The sequence below is a fragment of the Alnus glutinosa genome, chromosome 13 (genome assembly GCF_958979055.1).
Source record: "Alnus glutinosa chromosome 13, dhAlnGlut1.1, whole genome shotgun sequence".
NCBI classification, from domain to species: domain Eukaryota; kingdom Viridiplantae; phylum Streptophyta; class Magnoliopsida; order Fagales; family Betulaceae; genus Alnus; species Alnus glutinosa.
In genome coordinates, this window is record NC_084898.1 from 151,981 (window position 1) to 172,057 (window position 20,077).

At 38.7% G+C, this 20,077-nt stretch overlaps 4 protein-coding genes across 8 annotated transcripts; 3 read left to right on the forward strand and 1 right to left on the reverse strand.

The window, feature by feature from the left end:
* Positions 1-346: 346 nt before the first annotated feature.
* LOC133853976 (uncharacterized) lies at positions 347-5,897 on the forward strand. The gene is made up of 2 exons (XM_062290000.1): positions 347-698; positions 5,388-5,897. The coding sequence occupies exons 1-2, from the start codon at positions 525-527 to the stop codon at positions 5,610-5,612; spliced, it is 399 nt and encodes a 132-aa protein (XP_062145984.1). The 5' UTR covers positions 347-524; the 3' UTR covers positions 5,613-5,897.
* Positions 5,898-6,737: 840 nt separating this feature from the next.
* Positions 6,738-12,051, forward strand: LOC133853975 (probable cinnamyl alcohol dehydrogenase 1). Of its 5 annotated transcripts, none has more exons than XM_062289995.1 (8): positions 6,789-6,891; positions 7,014-7,099; positions 8,521-8,615; positions 9,726-9,839; positions 9,914-10,144; positions 10,961-11,246; positions 11,362-11,512; positions 11,637-12,051. In XM_062289995.1, exons 2-8 carry the CDS (start codon positions 7,079-7,081, stop codon positions 11,831-11,833), a joined length of 1,095 nt encoding a protein of 364 aa, XP_062145979.1. In that variant the 5' UTR covers positions 6,789-6,891; positions 7,014-7,078; the 3' UTR covers positions 11,834-12,051. The 5 variants fall into 5 exon arrangements, with proteins under 5 accessions (XP_062145981.1, XP_062145982.1, XP_062145979.1 ...); XM_062289996.1 differs by having other exon boundaries at positions 6,794-6,891; positions 7,018-7,099; XM_062289997.1 differs by lacking the exon at positions 7,014-7,099 and having other exon boundaries at positions 6,738-6,891.
* Positions 12,052-15,326: 3,275 nt separating this feature from the next.
* LOC133855053 (probable cinnamyl alcohol dehydrogenase 1) lies at positions 15,327-17,159 on the forward strand. Its single transcript, XM_062291346.1, has 6 exons — positions 15,327-15,430; positions 15,588-15,693; positions 15,789-16,019; positions 16,124-16,409; positions 16,496-16,596; positions 16,749-17,159. Exons 2-6 carry the CDS (start codon positions 15,647-15,649, stop codon positions 16,954-16,956), a joined length of 873 nt encoding a protein of 290 aa, XP_062147330.1. The 5' UTR covers positions 15,327-15,430; positions 15,588-15,646; the 3' UTR covers positions 16,957-17,159.
* A 413-nt stretch (positions 17,160-17,572) lies between these two features.
* LOC133854495 (uncharacterized) lies at positions 17,573-19,820 on the reverse strand. The gene is made up of 4 exons (XM_062290728.1): positions 19,760-19,820; positions 19,190-19,626; positions 18,008-19,119; positions 17,573-17,828 (listed from the first exon to the last, which is right to left on the reverse strand). The coding sequence occupies exons 1-3, from the start codon at positions 19,818-19,820 to the stop codon at positions 18,541-18,543; spliced, it is 1,077 nt and encodes a 358-aa protein (XP_062146712.1). The 3' UTR covers positions 17,573-17,828; positions 18,008-18,540.
* Between the last annotated feature and the right edge of the window lie 257 nt (positions 19,821-20,077).

The window sequence follows — 20,077 nt, forward strand, 5'->3', positions numbered from 1 at the left end:
TAAAAATGCATGTAAAAATTTCATACATTTTAGACGTATTCGCTTAATAAACTGAATTTAATAAATTTCTTTGCTTTAGTTTGGAGAAGAACTATGCTATGTTTGTTTTTTTGGCCAAATAAAAGAGCAAAATTAATTAAACAGGGATCGATTTATTCGGAAATGATTAATCGGGAGTGTCTTAATTTTCTGGAATAATTTCAAAGCAGAATTCTGAAAATATTTATTACCTTTCTCATTAATCTTTTCAACATTAATCGATCTCAACGCTAAAAATAATCGCGTTGTGGTGAAGTCCACGTGAGTAACACGTGCTCCTACTTATGAGTTATGAATGAAGGGTTTCAAGTTGTTACCCTGTCCCTCTGCGAGCCCGTGGCGTGGTGATAGTTGAAGGCCGAAACCCCAAGTAGAAGAAGCATAAGCAGTGGCGAGCGGGAGTCGGAAGAACTCGGCAGCAGAGGAGAGTAGCGGAGACGTGGTTGGGAGGTGGTGGAGCTTCTTGGAGTGGAGGTATTGGCACAATGATTGCTGTTCGTACGTTCGTGAGGCATTTCTCGCGAAAGCGCGCGGAGAATCTTAGGAAAATCAACCCGAAGGTGACCCCTCAAGAGGCCTCTTCCATTGCTCAAGACCTCTACCACGTCATCAAGCAGCGCGGCCCTCTAACCGTCTCCAACACTTGGATTCACGCCCAGGTTCCGCTTTTTTCTCTCTCTTTGCCATTTAGCTATTTCGAATCGTGTTTTGAATATTACGAACCTTGTTTCATGTTAATCATAAATGTAAATTTTGATATTAGACTTAATTTAAGTATCAATATTTTGATCTGTATATCAGATATTAACAATCCAGAAATAGACTTATAGATACAGAGATATCTCTCACAAACTAATTTGTCATCAGTTTACAATAAAAAGATCAAATCAAAATTCATCAATTTTTTGTTATTATTAGGTTTAATTAGACAAAATACAGTAAATGCAATAGAATCACCAAATTTTTGTCTCTGTGGCCCCATCCACAAGCTTAGACAATCCAATCTTAAGCTATATAACTTTTTCACGAAACATTTAAACATGTTTAAGTTTTCCTTAGGTCAAATCTCAATGTCATAATCCAAGGAAGCGTTAGCTACATCTTTACTATACTCAAAAGACTAGTTGTTTAACAAATCTCGGTAGAACTCAACTGCTTGCAAGGGGAAGGTTCTTAAGAGCTTATATACACATAGTTAAGATTATACTTAATCGATGTGAGACATTTAGGATTGTAGCATACTACTACTCTTTGCTGCCAATGTATCGATGGCCCATCATTTCCAGTGGGTGCCTTTGTGGACCTTGTCTATTATAAGTAGCAGCCTTCCCCAAGTTACCCCCTCCGTAACTCAGCCACAAAGCCGCAACTCATATAATCTCATACTCGACAAGCAACATTCAATCTGATACTCGACATGGTAGCTGCTTTGATACCAAATATAACAAACCTCAGGTAGAACTCACTTTTAAAAACTGGCTTGTAAGGGAAGGGCATCTAAGAGCTTATATATACATAGTTAAGATTGCACTTAACTGATGTGGGACACTTAGGATTGTAACAAGTTGAAGTTATGATTAGGGCTTCTTAAAATCTATCTCATGGAGCATTTCCATCAGGTCTAAGATTCGAATCCCTTTGGGTACAAACAATTCTTTGGGGCCAGCCTATTGGCGAAGCTGGAGTATTACCCGATTTGGCAATTCGTGTGGAGGGAGCGGTTTTCATGGATCCAATGTTTATCTGATAGGGGTGGATACATGATGTAGCCTTGGTTTGGAGGAGTTCCTCGTCATTAAAAAAAAAAAAAAGGTCCACACTCATGGAGGGAGTGAGTTGGAGGCAAAAATCTAGGCCCTTGTGGTTAAGGGAGGGCGATAAGTACGCAAAGTTTTTTCATAAAATGGCTTACTCCAATAGAAGAAAGAACTCTATTGATTCCTTATTGATTGATGGTACAATTTCTACCAACCAATCGGAGATTAGGCGAACACATTGTTTAGTTTTATAAAAAGCTGTACACCGAGTAGTTTAGTTAGAGGCCTTTGGTGGACACTGTTTTCCTTGATTCTATTGATGAGGTTGAGGCTAGTTGGTTGGAGAGAAATTTTGAGGAATGGGAGGTGTTGGAGCTAGTGAAAGCCATGAGTGGGGACAAGGCGCCAGGACCTAGCAGTTATTCCATGGCATTCTTCCAAGCTTATTGGGTTGTTTTAAAAGAGGACATCATGAAGGTCTTTCATAACTTCCATACTAGATATAAGTTTGAGAGAAGCCTTAATGCTACGTTCATCGCCCTCTTCCTGAAGATTCCAAGAGCTGACCTAAGGATTTTCGCCCAATCAGTCTTGTGGGTGTAATTTAGAAAATTACTGCTAAGATTCTAGCAAACAGGCTTAAGGTGGTATTGAGGAAGATTATTTCTAAGTCACAATGCGTTCATTTGAGGTAGGCATATCCTAAATCTTGTTCTTATTATCAATGAATGCTTTGATAGTAGATTGAGATATATGCTGAGAAGATGAGTGTTTTGGGGGAAATGGTGCTCTTGGATAGCTCACTGTATTTCTTCGGTGTGCTTCTCGATTTTGTTGAGTAACACCCCCATAAGTTTTTTACTTGCTCTCGTGGCTTGAGACAAGGGGACCCTCTGTCTCCTCTGCTGTTTGTCATTGTGATGGAGGCGCTGGGTAGGATGATTTCTACTGCAGTGAGTAGTGGTTTGTTGTCTGGCTTCATTGTGGGGACATAGATTGATATCTCTCATCTTCTGTTTATTGATGGTACTTTGATTTTCTGTGGGGGCCCACCCAAATCATCTACATGGGCTAGGCAAAGAGTTCAAATATCACTTAGTTAGTTGGTCTAAGGTTTGTTTGCTGATCTCTGGGGGAGGGTTGGGGGTTTGGAACTTGTTGCTGTTCAACTGTGCTCTCCTAGGTAAATGATTGTCGCGTTATGCACTTGAGAGAAAAGTTTTGTGGAGAGTGGCGGTGGACTCTAAATTTGACAGTTCATGGGGTGTGTGGTGTTCTAATGAGCTTGTTGGGGAGTATGGGGTGGGGTTATGGAAGAATATTAGGTAGAGTTGGGGGAAGTTTTCTAGTCATACCAAATTTGAGGTGGGAGATGGTTCCAAGGTTAGATTATGGCATGATCTGTGGTGTGGAGATTTGGCCCTTAAGGAAGCCTTTACAAATTTGGTATTACTTGCACAAAGCATACTTGCGGCTCACATGGAACTTTTTGGTCGTTCTATTCAGTGGAACGTGAGCTTTGTTAGAGCGGCTCATTATTGGGAGGTAGATGTCTTTGTCTCATTCTTTAGAGTGTTGTATTAAGTGAGAGTAAGTCGAGAAGGTGAAGACAAGCTGTGGTGGGTTCCCTTCAGAAGAGGTTTGTTTGATGTTAATTTTTTTTAAAGTATCTTGGGCCGTAATGATGGCTTCCGTTTCTCTTGGAAGAGTGTGTGGCAAACTAAGGTTCCGTTGAGGGTGACATTTTTCGCATGGTTGAGGGACCTAAGAAAGATTCTTACCACGGACAATTTCAAGAAGCGGCATGTCATTGTAATTGATAGGTGTTGTATGTAAAAGGAATTGGGAGTCTATGAAGCATCTTCTTCTTCATTGTGAGGTTGCTTGTGCCACTTGGATTTTTTATTTTATTTTATTTTTTTCCACTCGATTTGTGCTGTCTTGAGTTATGCCTAGACGAGTACTCGACTTGTATGCTTGTTGGTGAATTGCCAGAAGCACTTGAAGTTTTAATGTGTGGAAGATGATGCCTTCGTTCCTTTTGTGGTGTCTATGGAGGGAAATGAACGTCTTCAATTTTGAGGATTGTGAAAGGACTTTGAAGGAGATTAAGTCGTTATTCTTTAGTACCCTGTATCTTTGGACAGCAGCTTTTGTTTCTCATTTGGCAATTAGTTATCATATTTTTCTTATTTTTTTTTGCTCCTACTAGCTAGGTGGTTTCTCCTACGTACCTGGTAGCGCCTTACGCTTTTAATGATATCTCGATTACTTATATTAAAAAAAAAAAAAAAAAAAATCCACTTATGAAGCCCAATTTCATTTAATAATAAACAAATATGGAACTTATGCCACACCTTCACAATCCAACCACCCAATGGGGACTTGACTTTTTCGTGGTTTCACGGTCAAATAGTGGCTCGAAGTTGGTTTTGTTATTACCTATACAAGATATGTTTTTTTGAAAGCCGAGCCCGGGCTCTTTGTTAATGTTGGTTTTTTTTTTGCACCTTTCTCCAGTATTTTTATTACATCGATATCTATATGCATAATTTTACTACTTTTTGTCTTACCATCATGATCAATGTGTCCTTCCTTCCTTCTAGAGTAATGCAACCTTCTTTGGTCATTATAATATGACATCAAGACTTGCTCTTCTAGTAAAATTCAAGCTATCATTATAAAGGATATATGTATCCTATGTTGAAGGTTATTGTTGAGATTTGTGTATAAATCTAAAATACAATAAAAGCGGAATAATAGCATAAGTAAGAGAGAGAAAAGAGACAGAATTTGCGTGGTTTGGTCTATGACTTACGTTCACAGGGTAAAGGCCAAAGGATTACATTATGCTCAATAACTTGATTATCTACAATATATAGGTCCCTATTTATAGTTAAATAAGTCGACCTATATAAATAAACCTAAATCAACTTATACTAAGAAACACAAATCGACCTAGACTAGGAAATATAAATCAATAATATTATATTCAGAATATATTTAAAATTTTGAATATATTCTAACATCCCCCCCTCAAACTCAAGATAGAAAATTCTAGAAACTTGAATTTGAAAATAGAAAACGGAGGTTGGTAGGGAAGATTGGCAGATGCTGCTGGAGGAGACAAGAGGCTGGTGAGCGGTAGGTGATAGCTGGTGGTAAAGACTAACGAACGCTAACTTGAGCTTGAAACTGAAAAAGGAATGATCCACTTATTTTTTCTTTTTAAAGGGGCCGGCAACGGGCCAAAAACTAGAAAGGGGCTGACTGCGGGCCATGAAATAATCTAAGTTAACTTTCTAACCTGACTTTTCTCCAAATTATTTGCCTATGCTTGCATGGACAGGCCAAATAAGCAGACACTGGTCATGTTCTTCATTTACTAAAGCCAGTATGGTTGTTGTTTACTGAAATACGTCATGGAAATACTTCTGTAGCTAGCATTAGATTGTGCATGTCAATGTAGGGAAACTTAGGATAAGTAGACCATCTCTACTACAACATTATTTGTTCTTGAAATTTGAAGTGGTACCAGAAAACTATATCTGCATTTGTATAAGCTTTATTGTTTTGATTTTTTCACAACAGGAATCTGGTATTAGTGGATTGAACAGCAAGACACACCTGAAGTTAATGCTCAAATGGATGAGGGGGAGGAAGATGCTGAAGCTGCTCTGCAACCATATTGGTTCGAGCAAGAAATTTCTGCTGACTACTTTGCCTGAAGAACCTGAAACTGAACAATTGAAAAGTCCCTCTAGTCTGAAACTGCAGACTGAGAAGCCTTCCATAAAGCGGAAGAAAGCAAACTAGATAAGATGCATGTATCAGGGCCTTTTCTTCAGATCGGCAAACAAATGGGGAACTTACCGTTTATGATCCACTGTGACATGAGTGCTTCTTTCAGATGATGTGTGTTTAACATCTTTCGTGCATCATGATTGCTGTCAAAAACTTTTTAGCTCTTCCCCTTTACTATGCATTTAGATCCAATACGGACTACGAAGATCCAGTCTGTTGATTATCATGCTCTTGTGGGATTTAGAATGAAAATTTTGGGATCATAACAGAATTAAATACTATTTTTGTATCTTATCACTCATGGTGTGTCGTACCTCTCTTGAAAGTATCCTCCAAGAACTATTGGCCATATTTTCAACGCTAAAAGTTATTTCCAAATCTTGGTTATATTTATGAAGTATTGGATAATGTTTGGAATGAAGTGTCATCAATTTTACCTCCTTCATCCTTGGGAATGCCATGTAATAGAGGCTTTAGTTCTTTAACTCTCAGGTAGCCTAGGCCTTGTACAGAATCATCCATGCATTTTCCTCCATCCTAGGAATGTAAAGGAGGATGAGGTTCACAAAAGGACTATTTCTTGACTCTGGTGCGGTTCAGGCCCTTCTAAATCATTATTCATTTTCCCTGCTTGCAATGTGGGATTCACCCACAGGGATCTAAAGGGATTTACTTTTGCATAGTGGTATTCACCCCAAAAACGGGCTGATGGCAAGACAACATAATGAATGTCTAATGTATGTCTATAGAGCTAATAGATTTTGGCTAGAACTTTAATGCTTACTGGGGGGTTAAAAAGGTTTATCCTAAACTCTAGGATTTCAATGCCTGCGTCAGGATCAGCCTGCCCTTAATTTTTAAAAAATAACTAATGCTACTAAATGAATGCTAATTGGTGGATGGATTGTTTACCCTAAACTCAAAACTCAAGGATGTCACTGCCTACGTCAGGGTAGGGGTGCAGTTGGCTGGCAATGAGGACTAGAACCGTGAAATTATCAACTGTTGAATTAATATGCCGGCCACTATATATATATATTATACGCCATCGAAAAAAATTAAAAGATGAATTTAAAAAATAAAAAATGATGTCACATTTGGATGTCAAATGAGAGGAATCGAAGAAGGCACGAACGGTTCAAATCCAATTGACCTATAAAGAGACTAAAAAGAGAGGCTTATTCTCGTACTATCAGTCCTAATTAGCTTGTCTTTTATTACGTGGGTTGAACTCTGGAGTACTGTCCCGAGTATCTCTCCCTCTGTCTCTGCGTATCCTCCATCAATCCTGGTAAGCCAACACAATCTCATCTCTCCTCGTCTTTTTATTTGTACTTTCTTGAAGTTCACAACGTGAGAGATGACTATGTTCTGTATCTGGAAGTTTGATGAATACCCTTTGTTTTGTCAAAGGTAGGAGCCTCAGTTTCTTGCCAGCTCGGGCTATAATTTGCCTGCTCACCGGCTATGCACACGACATGCCTTATTTTATTTCTCTAGTAATATAAGGAAGGAGCCAACATTTGCACTGTTACATGTCTTCTGCTAGAACATCAATTTCTTGAATTTATTAAATGTTGAAATGGGAATGCTTTTTTTTTTTGGATGAATTAATACTTTTATAAACCAAACACTTCAAAGTACAATCACTCCAGTAAAAAACTGGATACACCCCATACAAACTGGGAACAACACAAACCAACCAATCGAGAACTTCCAACCCAAACCAGAAACAGTTCATCACAACTCAAAGCTACAACGTAACCTCTCTCTCTGCAATAGGAGACAACCAAGGCAAAAGAGCAGAACCTACAACTTCCACTGCTTTGAGAGCCTAACAGAAAGAGAAGAACTCTTGACCCTTCTGTTGTACATTACTCGAGTCCTAACCTCCCATTTGATACGGGCAACAAGGGCTTCTTCCGACAGAGTACCCCTGATTTCCCCACTCTATACAGATTCCATTCCTGAATAAGCCTCTGATTGAAAACCGTATCTTTGAAGCTGCTACTAGCCAAAATCTTTGTCTTCACCTCCCACCTGATTTGAGCTATAATTTGTTCCTCAGAACGGGGAACATTCCCATGCAGTAAATCATTACGTTGCCTCCATATATGATATACAGAAGCACCCAAACAAAGTCTGCAAAGGGTAGTCCAAAGACTTTTCCCTTTAAGAGCAGATGAACTCCACTGTGCAATGTCCTCCCAAGCCTGCTTGGGATAACGAATAAAACAGGCAGCAATCACCCTTTTCCACACCCTACCACTGAAGCTACAAGAGAAAAACAGGTGGTCTCTACTCTCCAAGCAGCCATAACAGAAACGGCAGAGAAGATTGCCTCCATACCCCCAAAGACTTATCATTTCCTTGGTGGGAAGAGCATCCCGGAAGACAAGCCAAAGAATGAATGAGTGTTTAGGAATAGCATGAGAAACCAGATTGTGTTACACCAAGAAACAGTAGGGAACTTGTCTCTAAGTACCTCCCAAGTCTCAGAACAGGAATAAATTCCCTGTTTAGACCTCCAAACAGGCATGTCACTGCCTCCAATACTCACCTCCGGAAGTCTACTTTGGATGGCAACAATATTGTCAGATCGTGCACCCGTCCAAAACCAATCACTATTACGAATGATAGAAGACACTTTAGCCTCTAGATTACTACCAGCATCATAAACAGTTCGGAATCCATAAGCATCCAGTAAGCAGCCATCCAGATGCCAATTGTCAAGCCATAGAAACACTTTGGTACCATCACCAATCCGAAAGTGCAGAAATTGCTTAGCTAAATCTCTGAGCTTAAGGATTTTTCTCCAGCTCCAAGAAATGGGAATGCTTTATAACCTTGATGGATTTCTTTCCCCCAAAGTATATTTTCGTTTGATGAAACTCATGTTTGATGTTTTATGGCAAATCAGTCAACAATGAGCTCCTTGAGTGCAAATGATGACTGCCTTGGATGGGCTGCAAGAGATGTATCTGGAGTTTTATCACCTTACAACTTCAGCCGTAGGTATGTTTACTTAATCTCTTTTTGGGGAAAAGAAGATTATAGAGCTTGTCTTTTCAAGGAAAGAAAGCAAGAAAAAGCCTTTATGTTTATGCATTATTCATTAAGCGTGAATTTGGGTGTCCCTGAATTTGATTAAATTGTATCAACATACGAATCCATCATCTTGACTGGGGCCATGAAAAATGAAGCCGTCACTGTAATCGATGGGATAAGTAATTCTGTTTCATAAAATGCCTTACTTCAAATTTCTTGTCATGATGGTCATGATTCTTGAATCCCCAATTCAAAATTTCTGATTTATTTATTGAAAGTATAGAAATGTGATTGGAGCCATTAATTAAATTTCAAGGGGGCAACCAAATGAGCCCCAAGTGTGAGTTCTCATTTCAACTCTTTTCAATGTGTCTATGCACTAGTATCAAAATTTCAACACCCTTTTTTTTTTTGGCCTTTTCTTGGATACCAAATGGGTTATTTCATTTTTGAAGAAAAAGAATAGAATTTCTACTATGAAGTTTGTTTGAGCATGCCTTGCAGGTCCTATACTCTTGTTTATGCTTTTGTTTTGCTTAAAAATTTCTTACTAAGGAAGTTGTTTAGCCTATGTTTGGTTCTATACTGTCTTCTAACACATCTATTGATGGTCACGTTCATTTATCGATACAAATAATGAAGTAGCTAGAACATATAATACTTATGGAGTTGTATATGATAGATTATAAGCAGGCACTAGATGTGATGATTTCTTTCTTGAAGTACAACCATAAAAAAAATAAAGGAAATGACCAATTGCGCTTGAAAGAACATAGATAATGTTCTACTTATATGTCATTTTATTTTGTTCATGTGTATTTTATTCTCTTGGATGTTCATAATGGGAATAATGGGAACAATTTACTCACTGAAATTATATAAATTTTTGCCAGAAGTGAATTCCAGATATTGATTTCCCATATAATTAGTTGACAATAATGGTCCTGTACATGATTGGTATATGATTTTTAGAACTGTGATTAAAAAATAATTGAAACTTGGATCACGAATATGTTTTTTATTGATTTTGTGCTGTTTTTATAGGATATTCTGATTAACTTGAGAAACTTTATTCAGGGGTCTTGAAAGTGATGATGTTTCAATAAAAATCACACACTGTGGAGTTTGTTATGCTGATGTAGGTTGGACGAGGAATAAACGTGGGGATTCAAAGTATCCTTTAGTGCCTGGGTAAGTGGACTAAATTGTATTCTATGAGTAGTCTTAGATGTCCTTGAACTAATATATCTGTAATTGCAAACCAGACATGAGATTGCTGGAATTGTGAAAGAGGTTGGTTCCAATGTTCACCGCTTCAAAGTTGGCGACCATGTTGGAGTAGGAACCTATGTAAACTCATGCAGGGATTGTGAGTATTGCAATGATGGACAAGAAGTTGTTTGTGCCAAAGGATGCGTTTTCACTTTTAATGGTGTGGATGCGGATGGTAGTATTACCAAAGGAGGATATTCCAGTTACATTGTTGTCCATGAAAGGCAAGTATTCTCTGATGCTAAACTATGTTCTCTTCCTTTATTTTATTTAAATATAGATTGCAATTGCAGAAGGAAACGCGCCCCCACTCCCTGTACACTGCTGAATGTTTGAAGCTATTTCTCACATTTGCTTAGTTTTTCCATTTGATTCTTTGAACCTTACAATCTCATGCACTTGCAAAATAAGAAGTGTCTAAGTTCATACTAATTGGAGATGATGTGACTCTGTGGAAGTTATTTGCCAACTCATTTGATCATTTATTCCACGGAGGTGCTGCATGAAGGTGATTGATTTTGGTGGTGTAATGCTTGGGGCTTCCCAGGGGGCCTAAGCCTTTGGCACTATCGCCAATGACTGAACATGTGCTATATATATGTGGCTGAGTTTATAAAACATTTCCATTATCATAGAGCTCTCTCTCTCTCTCTCTCTCTCAACTTATGATAGATTTGACATATCATATTCTTATGCATTGTTTCTACTCTTGCTTTGTCATTTACTTGGTATTAGAGCTTTTGATGAATGAAATCAAGGACGGCTGCTCAACATCAATATATAGATCTTGCTGATGGTTGGGTTTTTAGAACCTGCATCTATATTCTGCATGCTATTGGGAAAAGGATACAATTGTCCTTGTTAAGGATTTAGAGCAGTCAATGCAACAAGCAACCATACTTTATAGTTTATACCACTACTTAGAGCTTTTTGATTTTATAATATGACGACATAATTTTGACCTATTGACTTGAAACTCAGGAAATTGGGCAAGTTATTACCAGAGATTGAGAATGTCAGTTTTGATCTTGAATATACAGGTATTGCTTTAGGATACCTGACAACTATCCGTTGGCTTCAGCAGCCCCTTTGCTTTGTGCTGGAATTACAGTGTATGCTCCCATGGTGCGTCACAAGATGAACCAACCTGGTAAATCTCTAGGAGTGATTGGTCTTGGAGGTCTTGGTCACATGGCAGTGAAGTTTGGGAAGGCTTTTGGGTTGAATGTGACTGTGCTCAGCACTAGCTTATCCAAGAAAGAAGAAGCCTTGAGTTTGCTTGGTGCAGACAGATTTGTGGTTTCATCTGACCAAGAGCAGATGAAGGTAGACTTATGTGTGCTTGTTATAAAGTATCCGTTTCTCTGTTCACACAAGCAATGTTGAAATCGATGACCTATCCTAATTGTTGTTGAATTGATGGTTGTCATGTTGTTTGCAGGCCCTGGATAAATCTTTCGACTTTCTAATTGACACAGCATCTGGTGATCACCCATTTGATCTCTATATGTCGCTGTTGAAGATTTCTGGTGTTCTAGTCCTGGTGGGGTTCCCAAGTGAAGTCAAATTCAGCCCTGCAAGCCTAAATATGGGTACTTACGACAGTTTCTTAGATTTGAAGAGCTTCATGAAATTTACTCTTTTAGTTAGAACGTGTTACCTTTGTAAGTTAAACATATAAAGTGTACTGAACTGCATGCGTTGAACTTTTGGCAGGTTTGAGAACCATTTCCGGTAGCCTAACAGGTGGTACAAAAGTGACACAAGAAATGATAGACTTCTGTGCTGCTCAGAATATTTACCCAAACATAGAAGTAATTCCAATTCAGTATGCAAATGAAGCTCTCGAGAGGCTAATAAAGAAGGATGTGAAGTACCGGTTTGTGATTGATATTGAGAACTCCCTGAAATGAAACTGCTGGAGAAACAAGGAATTCCTCTTCTCAATACGTATATTCTTAATTTTATGCATAATATTAAGGTATTGGATCAGATATTGAAACTCAAAAGCATTTGTAAGTAGGTAACTTGCCTGAAATAAGTGGATGGGTTGTAGAGTGGTGTTTTAAGAAATGGTTTAATAAAAATAGAAGTATGGACTTCTAAATATAGTTCTTTTCTATTGTTGTCATGTGCTTGGCAAATGTTATTTTGCACTGGACTTCTAAATGTAGTTTTGTAATTTAAGGTAAATTTGCGACATATAACGTATAGTTGACATATGATATGTCAAACGTGAGTAACATGTCATTAATTTAGTGGTTTGACGTGACATTCTGTCACTTAATTAGACAATAAGTTAATGAAAAGATCGATCTAATTAAAATAGGGGTAAAACCGAATGACTTAATTTTTCGAAATTGAAATCCCGGTAACTAAATAATTGAAATTACAAGAAAACATTAGGACTGACTTCGACATTGGGGAAACTATTTATGCTATAAGCTGCTATTCAAAAGCAATTTGAAATAAAAATTCATGTTACCATCAAAGCTGTGAAAAGCCAAACAGTAACTGTTTTCATTTTAAAAGATAAAGAAAACACCATTAAAGAAGCCGCAAAAAGCTTCATCAAAAGAGGTATAAGAACTTTAGAACTAAGGCTCCATTTAGTGGGGCTTTTCTAGCTTGGGGTGATTTTGCTAAACCTGCATCTTGTTTGGTGAAGTAAATGTTGCTCAGCTTTTCATCACCAAATTTGTGAAGCAGTTTGTGCCTTTTAGACGGCTTTTTGGAAGTAGTCCAAAGATGGGTTAAGATTCCTAACAATGCTTAGGATATTCTACGGAGTTAGTTTCTTTAAATCTCAACCATTGTCTTGAAATCAAATGGTTGAAATTATGCCATATAATTTATCACTTCATTAATTACCATAGCAAGTGATAAGTATGGTAAATAATGAGATGATGAATATTGCTGTTATGGAAAAATCTCAACCATTTAATTTGAAAATAATGATTTGAGATTTAAAGAAATTAATCTACTTTGTAGAATACCCTAAAATTTCATGAAAATTCATATCGTCAAAAGATTGCTTCTAAAAGCAATTGAGCTTTTTTAAAGTTGAAACTCTATTTAAAATGATGTAAATTTCCTACAAATTGGGTCGTATGAATTCTTCCATCTCAGTCTCTAAAAGTGGCATGTGTCCTTTGAATATGTGAAAAATACTCTTTTATTTTTTTATTTTTTTTTATTACTATATAAAAAAAAAAAAAAAAAAAAAAAAAAAAAAAAAAAAAAACTTGTGTTTCTCGCATGCTAAAGAACAAATAACACTTTTAGACACTAAATTTAAAGAATTTTCCTACAACTCAATTTATAGGAAGTTTTTGTATGCATGGTAGATTTGGTCACAGGTTTCCTCAAAACAGAAATATGGACGTGGGAAAGTCCATTGTTGTTATGATTTTCGTTAGGTAAAGTCCTTGGTACCAGATCTTGTGTTCTTTGACTTAGCGTAGCAAGGAATATCAATTTGGGTTCCAGAGCAACCAACAAAGGTTCTTTGTGCAGGAGGGGATACAAAGGTTCTTTGTGTTTGTCTGAAATTTGTGTTTTTTGAAGTTTTGTTTTCTGCGTTAATCTCCTGCATCATGTTTTTAATATTTCTCATAGATGCCTAGATGGGAAGATCGATTTGCTTTTTGTTTCTCATAGTTGGGTTGTTTATTTATTATTTTTTATTATGACACTAACCGATCACGGGGGATTGCTAATATTTTTTTTGGGATAATTGCACCGTTGGTCCTTATGGTATGCCATAATTATTTTTCACTCTTTATGGTTTAAAAAGTTCATGGAAAGTCCATGTGGTATGCAATAATTACGTTTTACTCCCTGAGTCGATTTTCCGTCCACCATTTTGACGGACTCTGTTAACCTTACACGTCAGCGCCACGTGTCGCCAATAAGATGGCCACACGTGTCATTCTTAATAAAAAATAAATAAATAAACTTATTTTTTAAAAAACAAAAACAAAAACAAAAACCAAAAAAAAAAGAAAAAAAGAAAAAAGGGCAGGCCAGCCACCCCTAATGAGCTGGGGGTGGCCTTCGGGCCACCCCTAGTAGATCTAGGGGTGGCTAGCCTGCCCTTTTTTCTTTTTTGTTTTTGTTTTTGTTTTTTAAAAAATAAGTTTATTTATTTATTTTTAAATAAATTTATATTTTTTTATTAAGATGGACACGTGTCGCCATCTTATTGGAGACACGTGGCGCTGACGTGTTGGGCTAACAGATTCCGTCAAAATGATGGACTGAAAATCGACCCAAGGAATAAAACGTAATTATTGCATATCACAGGGACCTCCCATGACTTTTTAAACCATAGGGAGTGAAAAATAATTATGGCATACCACAGGGACCAACGGTGCAATTATTTTTTTTTTTTTTTTTATTTTTTTATTCGGCATTACTAATATGTTAAACGAGAGTCATGAGACATATGTGACAAATGGTTATTTTTTATGATAAAGTGACCATGGAACATATTTTAAACAATATTAATAGTTAAGATATAAGAGGATTAATTCAACCACGTCGAAAAAAGTTGATTTATGGAGAAGTTGTGTACGTGTTGAGATATGAAAATTTGTACACACTTTGTATACACACTCACATTAGGTGTGAGATTCATGCATACGAGATAGATCTTAAATGCATGGATCCCACACTAAATGTGAGTATGAAAAAAAAAAAGAGTATGGATAATCATTTTTTTATATCACATTAGTACGTACATCAACTCTAGACCAAGACATATAGAGTGTGAAATCTATGCACATGAATCTCACATACATGAATTCTACATCTAAGACTTAATATAAACCAAAATGATGTAAAAATAATATATCTTTAGAGTTTAATTCACATTTTGTGAGCGAAACGACGTACGTTGGGTGAGAGACACAAACCGTCGCATTTAGGGAACGTCCGAAGTCTACGAGTGGTGAGATCACACTGTTGCCACATATTGGCCCAGCAATTGGCAGTTGGTTCTCAATTTTCGTTTTAAAAAATTCTCAAAAGGATGACCGAGGTCCGAGACTCCGAGGACGTCATTGCATGCGTACGTGGTCTGGATGTTCATCTGATACTATAAATAGTAGACAAAGGAGTAATTCATCCTTTATTTTCATTTTCATACTACATATCTCTCTCCCTCACAGTCAAACGTACATGTTCTCAGGTGAGCCACTTTTCCTTGTAGAGGCAATCTTGTGTATGTCCTACAGTGTTCATGATGTTCATCATGTCATGATATCTATATATTTATTTTATTTTACTTTGAAGTTAATGGTGGCTACGAATACGATCGATGTTGATGGATTACTTTCTGTTTGACCCTATATATTACTCTTAAGAAAACTGATATTTTTTACTGCCTTACATATATATGATGGACAGTACTAGTCAACAATGAGCTCTGCAACTGCAAATGAAAATTGCCTTGGATGGGCTGCAAGAGATGCATCTGGGGTTCTCTCACCTTTCAAATTCAGCCGTAGGTTTGTTAACTTAATTTTCTCCTAGAGGAAGGAAGCTTAATTACAGAAACAAAGAGAAAGCCTGCAATTTGATATAGATAGCGTCATTCTTTGCTTGATGATACATATGGTGCATAATAAAGATTGATTAACAAGTACTTAGGAAAAAATCATTCAGGGCTGTCGGAAAAGACGACGTTTCTATAAAAATCACGCACTGTGGAATCTGTTAGGCCGATGACCAGGAATAAATTTGGAGACTCCAAGTATCCTGTAGTGCCTGGGTATGCATGTGCACTGATTTAATAGAATTGAGTAATTTTTACATTTGAGTTCACTGACGTATATATGATGAATCAATGATTATTCGCATTGCCAGACACGAGATTGCTAGAATTGTGAAAGAGATTGGTTCCAATGTCCAACGTTTCAAAGTTGGCGACCATGTTGGGGTGGGAACTTTTGTTAACTCTTGCAGAGATTGTGAGTATTGTGATGAGGCGCTAGAAATTCATTGTCTTAAGCGAGCTGTTGACACTTTTAATGCCATCGATGTGGATGGTACAATCACAAAAGGAGGATACTCCAATTTCATTGTTGTCCACGAAAGGCAAGATTTTTATGATGTTACAGTGGTTAAATGGATGAGGAAATTTTTGCAAATGCCATAGATGATATGAGGATACTAGTTTTTTTTTTGTCTTGAATTCGCAGGTACTGCCTTAGGATTCCTGAAAGCTATCCATTGGCTTCAGCAGCGCCTTTGCTTTGTGCTGGAATTACTGTTTACACTCCCATGATGCGCCATAAGATGAATCAAGCTGGTAAATCTCTAGGAGTGATTGGCCTTGGTGGTCTTGGTCACATGGCAGTGAAGTTTGGGAAGGCTTTTGGGTTGAACGTGACAGTTCTCAGCACAAGCATATCCAAGAGAGAGGAAGCCCTGACTCTACTTGGTGCAGACAAATTTGTGATTTCATTTGACCATGACCAGATGGCGGTAAAATACACAGAGCTTCTTAAAGTAGACTACTAACCACTTGATTTTGTTGAATTGATGGTCATGAGCAGTATCTTTTTCTGCAGGCCTTGGCTAAGTCATTGGACTTCATAATTGACACAGCACCTGGTGATCATCCATTTGATCCCTACATTTCGCTTTTGAAGACTTCTGGTGTCTTGTCCTGGTAAGTGCCCCGAGTGAAGTCAAGTTCAGCGCTGTAGCTCTTTTGCGTGGTAATTTGACAATTTCAGACTTAAAGTTCGTATTTTTAATTGGAGCTAATAGTTGTAGCTTGGGAGGTTAGAAAAATGGGGGCCTAAAGAACTCTATGCTTAGCTTCTTAGCAGGCACGATAACTATTTCTGGTAGTGCAACTGGAGGCACGAAAGGCACACAAGAAATAATAAACTTCTGTGCTGCGCGCGACATTCATGCCAAGATAGAAGTGATTCCAATTCAACATGCAAATGAAGCTCTTGAGAGGCTGATAAAGAGTGATGTCCAGTACTGGTTTGTGATTGATATTGAAAACTCCCTGAAATGAAACCATGTAGAAAAAAGAGGGATTCCTCTTTTTCAATACAAACACTAACAAGTTAAACGCGGATTTGAGGAATTAGACCAGATAGAAACTCAAAGAATAAGGTCATTGACTATCTCATAGCTTGGTTGCAGTGCATTTTCTTCTATGTAACAATATGCACGTTCGATCATCTTTAAAAAGCATGTGGTTCTATGTAATTATTTGCAATTTAGTTATGGATGTGTTTTTCTATTTAGAATATATTTAGGTAATAGTATGTAATTTCGGATGGTCAATCTTCTCATTTTTTTGTACTTTGCTTATGCTTATATGTTAGCTTGCTTGGGATTGCTTTATTCTGCTCTATTTCAAGGAGATGATGGTTTGAAAGGGTTTAAAGCACTAAATGACGACAAAGTATTAAGGGCATGGCTGATGGAAAAGTTTGATCATTTATGTTATTATTTTGAATCTTCCTGCACTTTCTTCTCCTTCAGAGTTACTTCAACCAAATGATGATATCGGTCGCCTTGACAATCAAGTAAAACTAATGCATCTTTCGCTATTCTACCCAGCAGTTTGAATGAAAGTATAGACTTTAGCTGGTTCTAAGAAGTCTATACAGAAAAAGAGATCCTAGCATGACTTAGTGTTGTACTGATAATAGCTTCTGATAATCATATATGTATCTATTTACTTCCCAACAAATGCACCTATTTCATTTCGTTTCAGCTGTGACAGAATTCCTTGCTGTCTCGTTGATGGATATCTCCACCATTTTCTTATCATCGCATCCTTTTCCATTCTCTGGTTGCCCAGTGACAAGATTTTCTGCCTTTTTGGCCCAAAGCACACAATAAAGACCCACAAGGATGAGAAATGCTCCTACCAAGCTGGATAAGACCAAGCATACCAAAACTAATTAAGATCTGTAACGTTTCATATATATATATATATACTCCAAAAAAAGAAAAGAAAAGAAAATATATTTGTGAGAGAACTAACATTCAAATTGTTATGGTAAGAAAAACCATGAATTAAGTTACAAGTGGAAGAAAGAACTTTTGTGAACCTGCCCAAGTGTAGTCGCTCTGCAAAAGCAATAGCTGAGAATATGCCAACGACAATTAGGAGTAGTGGAGGACTAAACATTGCTGCAAAAACTGGTCCCTTATGGCTGATACACCATGTTTGCAGGTAGTAGACTAAAGCTGATAACACCACTCCCTATTACAAAAGTTAAGCAGGAATATATGAATTTGGCGGTGTTTCAGGTTCAACTAAATCATATCCCATTAAAGGGATGCGTTTGTGAAGTAAGCACTCACAGAGTAGATGATGGTCAATCACCATCTTCTTCATCAAAGTCACTCTCGGCACCGGCAGCCTCGGGGGGTAACTCTTCCCTCGGACGACCTCCATGGGGGTTCTTCTCGGGGGCATCTGGCAACCACTTTTTGCCAAGCTCGACATACTCATCTCTAGCAGAGGCAGCAATCATTTGAAAAGCAGACATACAGGTAGTCCGATGTACGTTAAATCGTTCCCGATGCTTATGGAAGTACCGGAAGTTCTCAAAACCAATTTGAAAACCGCGTGTCCAAATCATATCTCGAAGCCACGGAAAAAAGGACAGCTCCTGCAGGTAGCGGGTGGCCTTCGCCTTCCAGAAATGGAGTCCTCGCCGGAGCCGTTACACTTCTCCCGAGACTTCCGTAAATCGGCCTCGGCTTTCTCACGACCCCCCTCTGCCCGTGACACCGCATTCTCCAAAGTTCCGCACAGCTCACGAAAACCTTCCTTCGAAGTCCGGATTTGATTCAGATCCTCAAGAACCCTGAAATGCTCCTTCGTCGCTCGCTGGGCGCAGATATCAACTTCTTTGGCATGCTCCACAAGCTCCCGATTCTTCTCAGTGGCGACATCCAAAAGCTCCTGAAGCTGGGAGTTGGCGACCGACAACTCAGTATTCTTCTGCTTACTCTCCAGAAGCTCCTGTTCCTTTGTAGCCAGCAAGAGGCGAAGATTTCCCACCTCAGAGCTAGGCGATTCCAAGGACGGTACTCTTCGGGAACCAGAAGCCCGTTCCGGTTTGCTCAACTCCCGAGGATGACCTGACTCATCAGGGTACTCACTCATAGCCCTGTGAAAATCGTCGTACCAACCAGCCACTCGAAGCGTGGACTGCCAAGAAAATAAGTAATCAGAAGTATGAGGCCGAAAAAAAATTAAAATAGAAGTTTCAGAGACATACCGCGTAATGCTCGAAGACCAGTTTATCTACAAACATGGCCGGAGTAAGCCGACCCTCTCCTCGGGTGTAATCTTCAGGCAATAGGTTGGTAATAGCGGTAAGAGGATGCCCTTTCAAGCCTTTTGCCAATGATTTCATTAATGGCGATTTCATCCCACAACGACCTTGGATTGGCCCGCCTCGGTAGACGGGGCCTAGCTTCTTGGACGCAGCAGTAGAAGGGATGGGATCAGCCTCAGAGAAATCAGCCCCAAAAGCATCCTCGGGAACAAACTCAGAATTTGGAGACAACTCCTGAGGACGAATGCGCAAACGTGTAAGAGTAGTCCCAGCCTCGAGTAGCTCGAGGGACTTGTCAGCTCTGGCTTTCTTCGATGGCTCTTCCAAGGAAGCCTTGCCCTTGTCTGCTTTTTCCTCTTTGAAGCTGGATGGGCAACCTCAGCAATGGAAGCATCCTTCTCCGCGGCAGGGGTCTGGGTCACAGTAGTCACAGCCTCGAGGAGCTCTTGGGACTTGTCAGCTCTGGCTTCGTTTGAAGGCATGGGGCGAGAAGAAGAGTCACCTACTCACCTCCCTGGCGAACAAAGGGGACCTCCGGAGAGTAGCCGCCGGAAAGCTCATCTTCAGACATGTTTTGTAGAGTTGAGATTTTGAAGGGAATTTGAAGAGAAAATCGAAAAGCAGCAGCAGAGGTTTGGAAAAGACGGAAGCAAGGCTTGGGTAAGTCTAGCATTTCAAGAGGAATGATGCACGGGAAATGATGCACTGTGACTGTGACTGAGCGGCAGCGGCGGGGACAAGGCGAAGAGATACGTCTACTCATCAAAAGGCGAGACGAAGTTGCCACCCAGCAGCCGACACCTGTCTCAGAATACCACGCGCCTAAAT

Bases quoted from the DNA above. Each gene is read 5' to 3' on its own strand.
- LOC133853976 (XM_062290000.1), top strand. From the start codon at position 525: ATGATTGCTGTTCGTACGTTCGTGAGGCATTTCTCGCGAAAGCGCGCG. The intron at 699-5,387 runs GTTCCGCTTTTT...TTTTCACAACAG, and splicing joins ACACTTGGATTCACGCCCAG to GAATCTGGTATTAGTGGATT.
- LOC133853975 (XM_062289995.1), top strand. From the start codon at position 7,079: ATGCCTTATTTTATTTCTCTA. The intron at 9,840-9,913 runs GTAAGTGGACTA...ATTGCAAACCAG, and splicing joins AAGTATCCTTTAGTGCCTGG to ACATGAGATTGCTGGAATTG. The intron at 11,247-11,361 runs GTAGACTTATGT...TGTTGTTTGCAG, and splicing joins CTGACCAAGAGCAGATGAAG to GCCCTGGATAAATCTTTCGA.
- LOC133855053 (XM_062291346.1), top strand. From the start codon at position 15,647: ATGACCAGGAATAAATTTGGAGACTCCAAGTATCCTGTAGTGCCTGG. The intron at 15,694-15,788 runs GTATGCATGTGC...TCGCATTGCCAG, and splicing joins AAGTATCCTGTAGTGCCTGG to ACACGAGATTGCTAGAATTG. The intron at 16,020-16,123 runs GCAAGATTTTTA...TTGAATTCGCAG, and splicing joins TTCATTGTTGTCCACGAAAG to GTACTGCCTTAGGATTCCTG.
- LOC133854495 (XM_062290728.1), bottom strand. From the start codon at position 19,820: ATGTCTGAAGATGAGCTTTCCGGCGGCTACTCTCCGGAGGTCCCCTTT. The intron at 19,627-19,759 runs GTGAGTAGGTGA...TCCATTGCTGAG, and splicing joins CCCCTTTGTTCGCCAGGGAG to GTTGCCCATCCAGCTTCAAA. The intron at 19,120-19,189 runs GTATGTCTCTGA...TTTTCTTGGCAG, and splicing joins TGGTCTTCGAGCATTACGCG to TCCACGCTTCGAGTGGCTGG.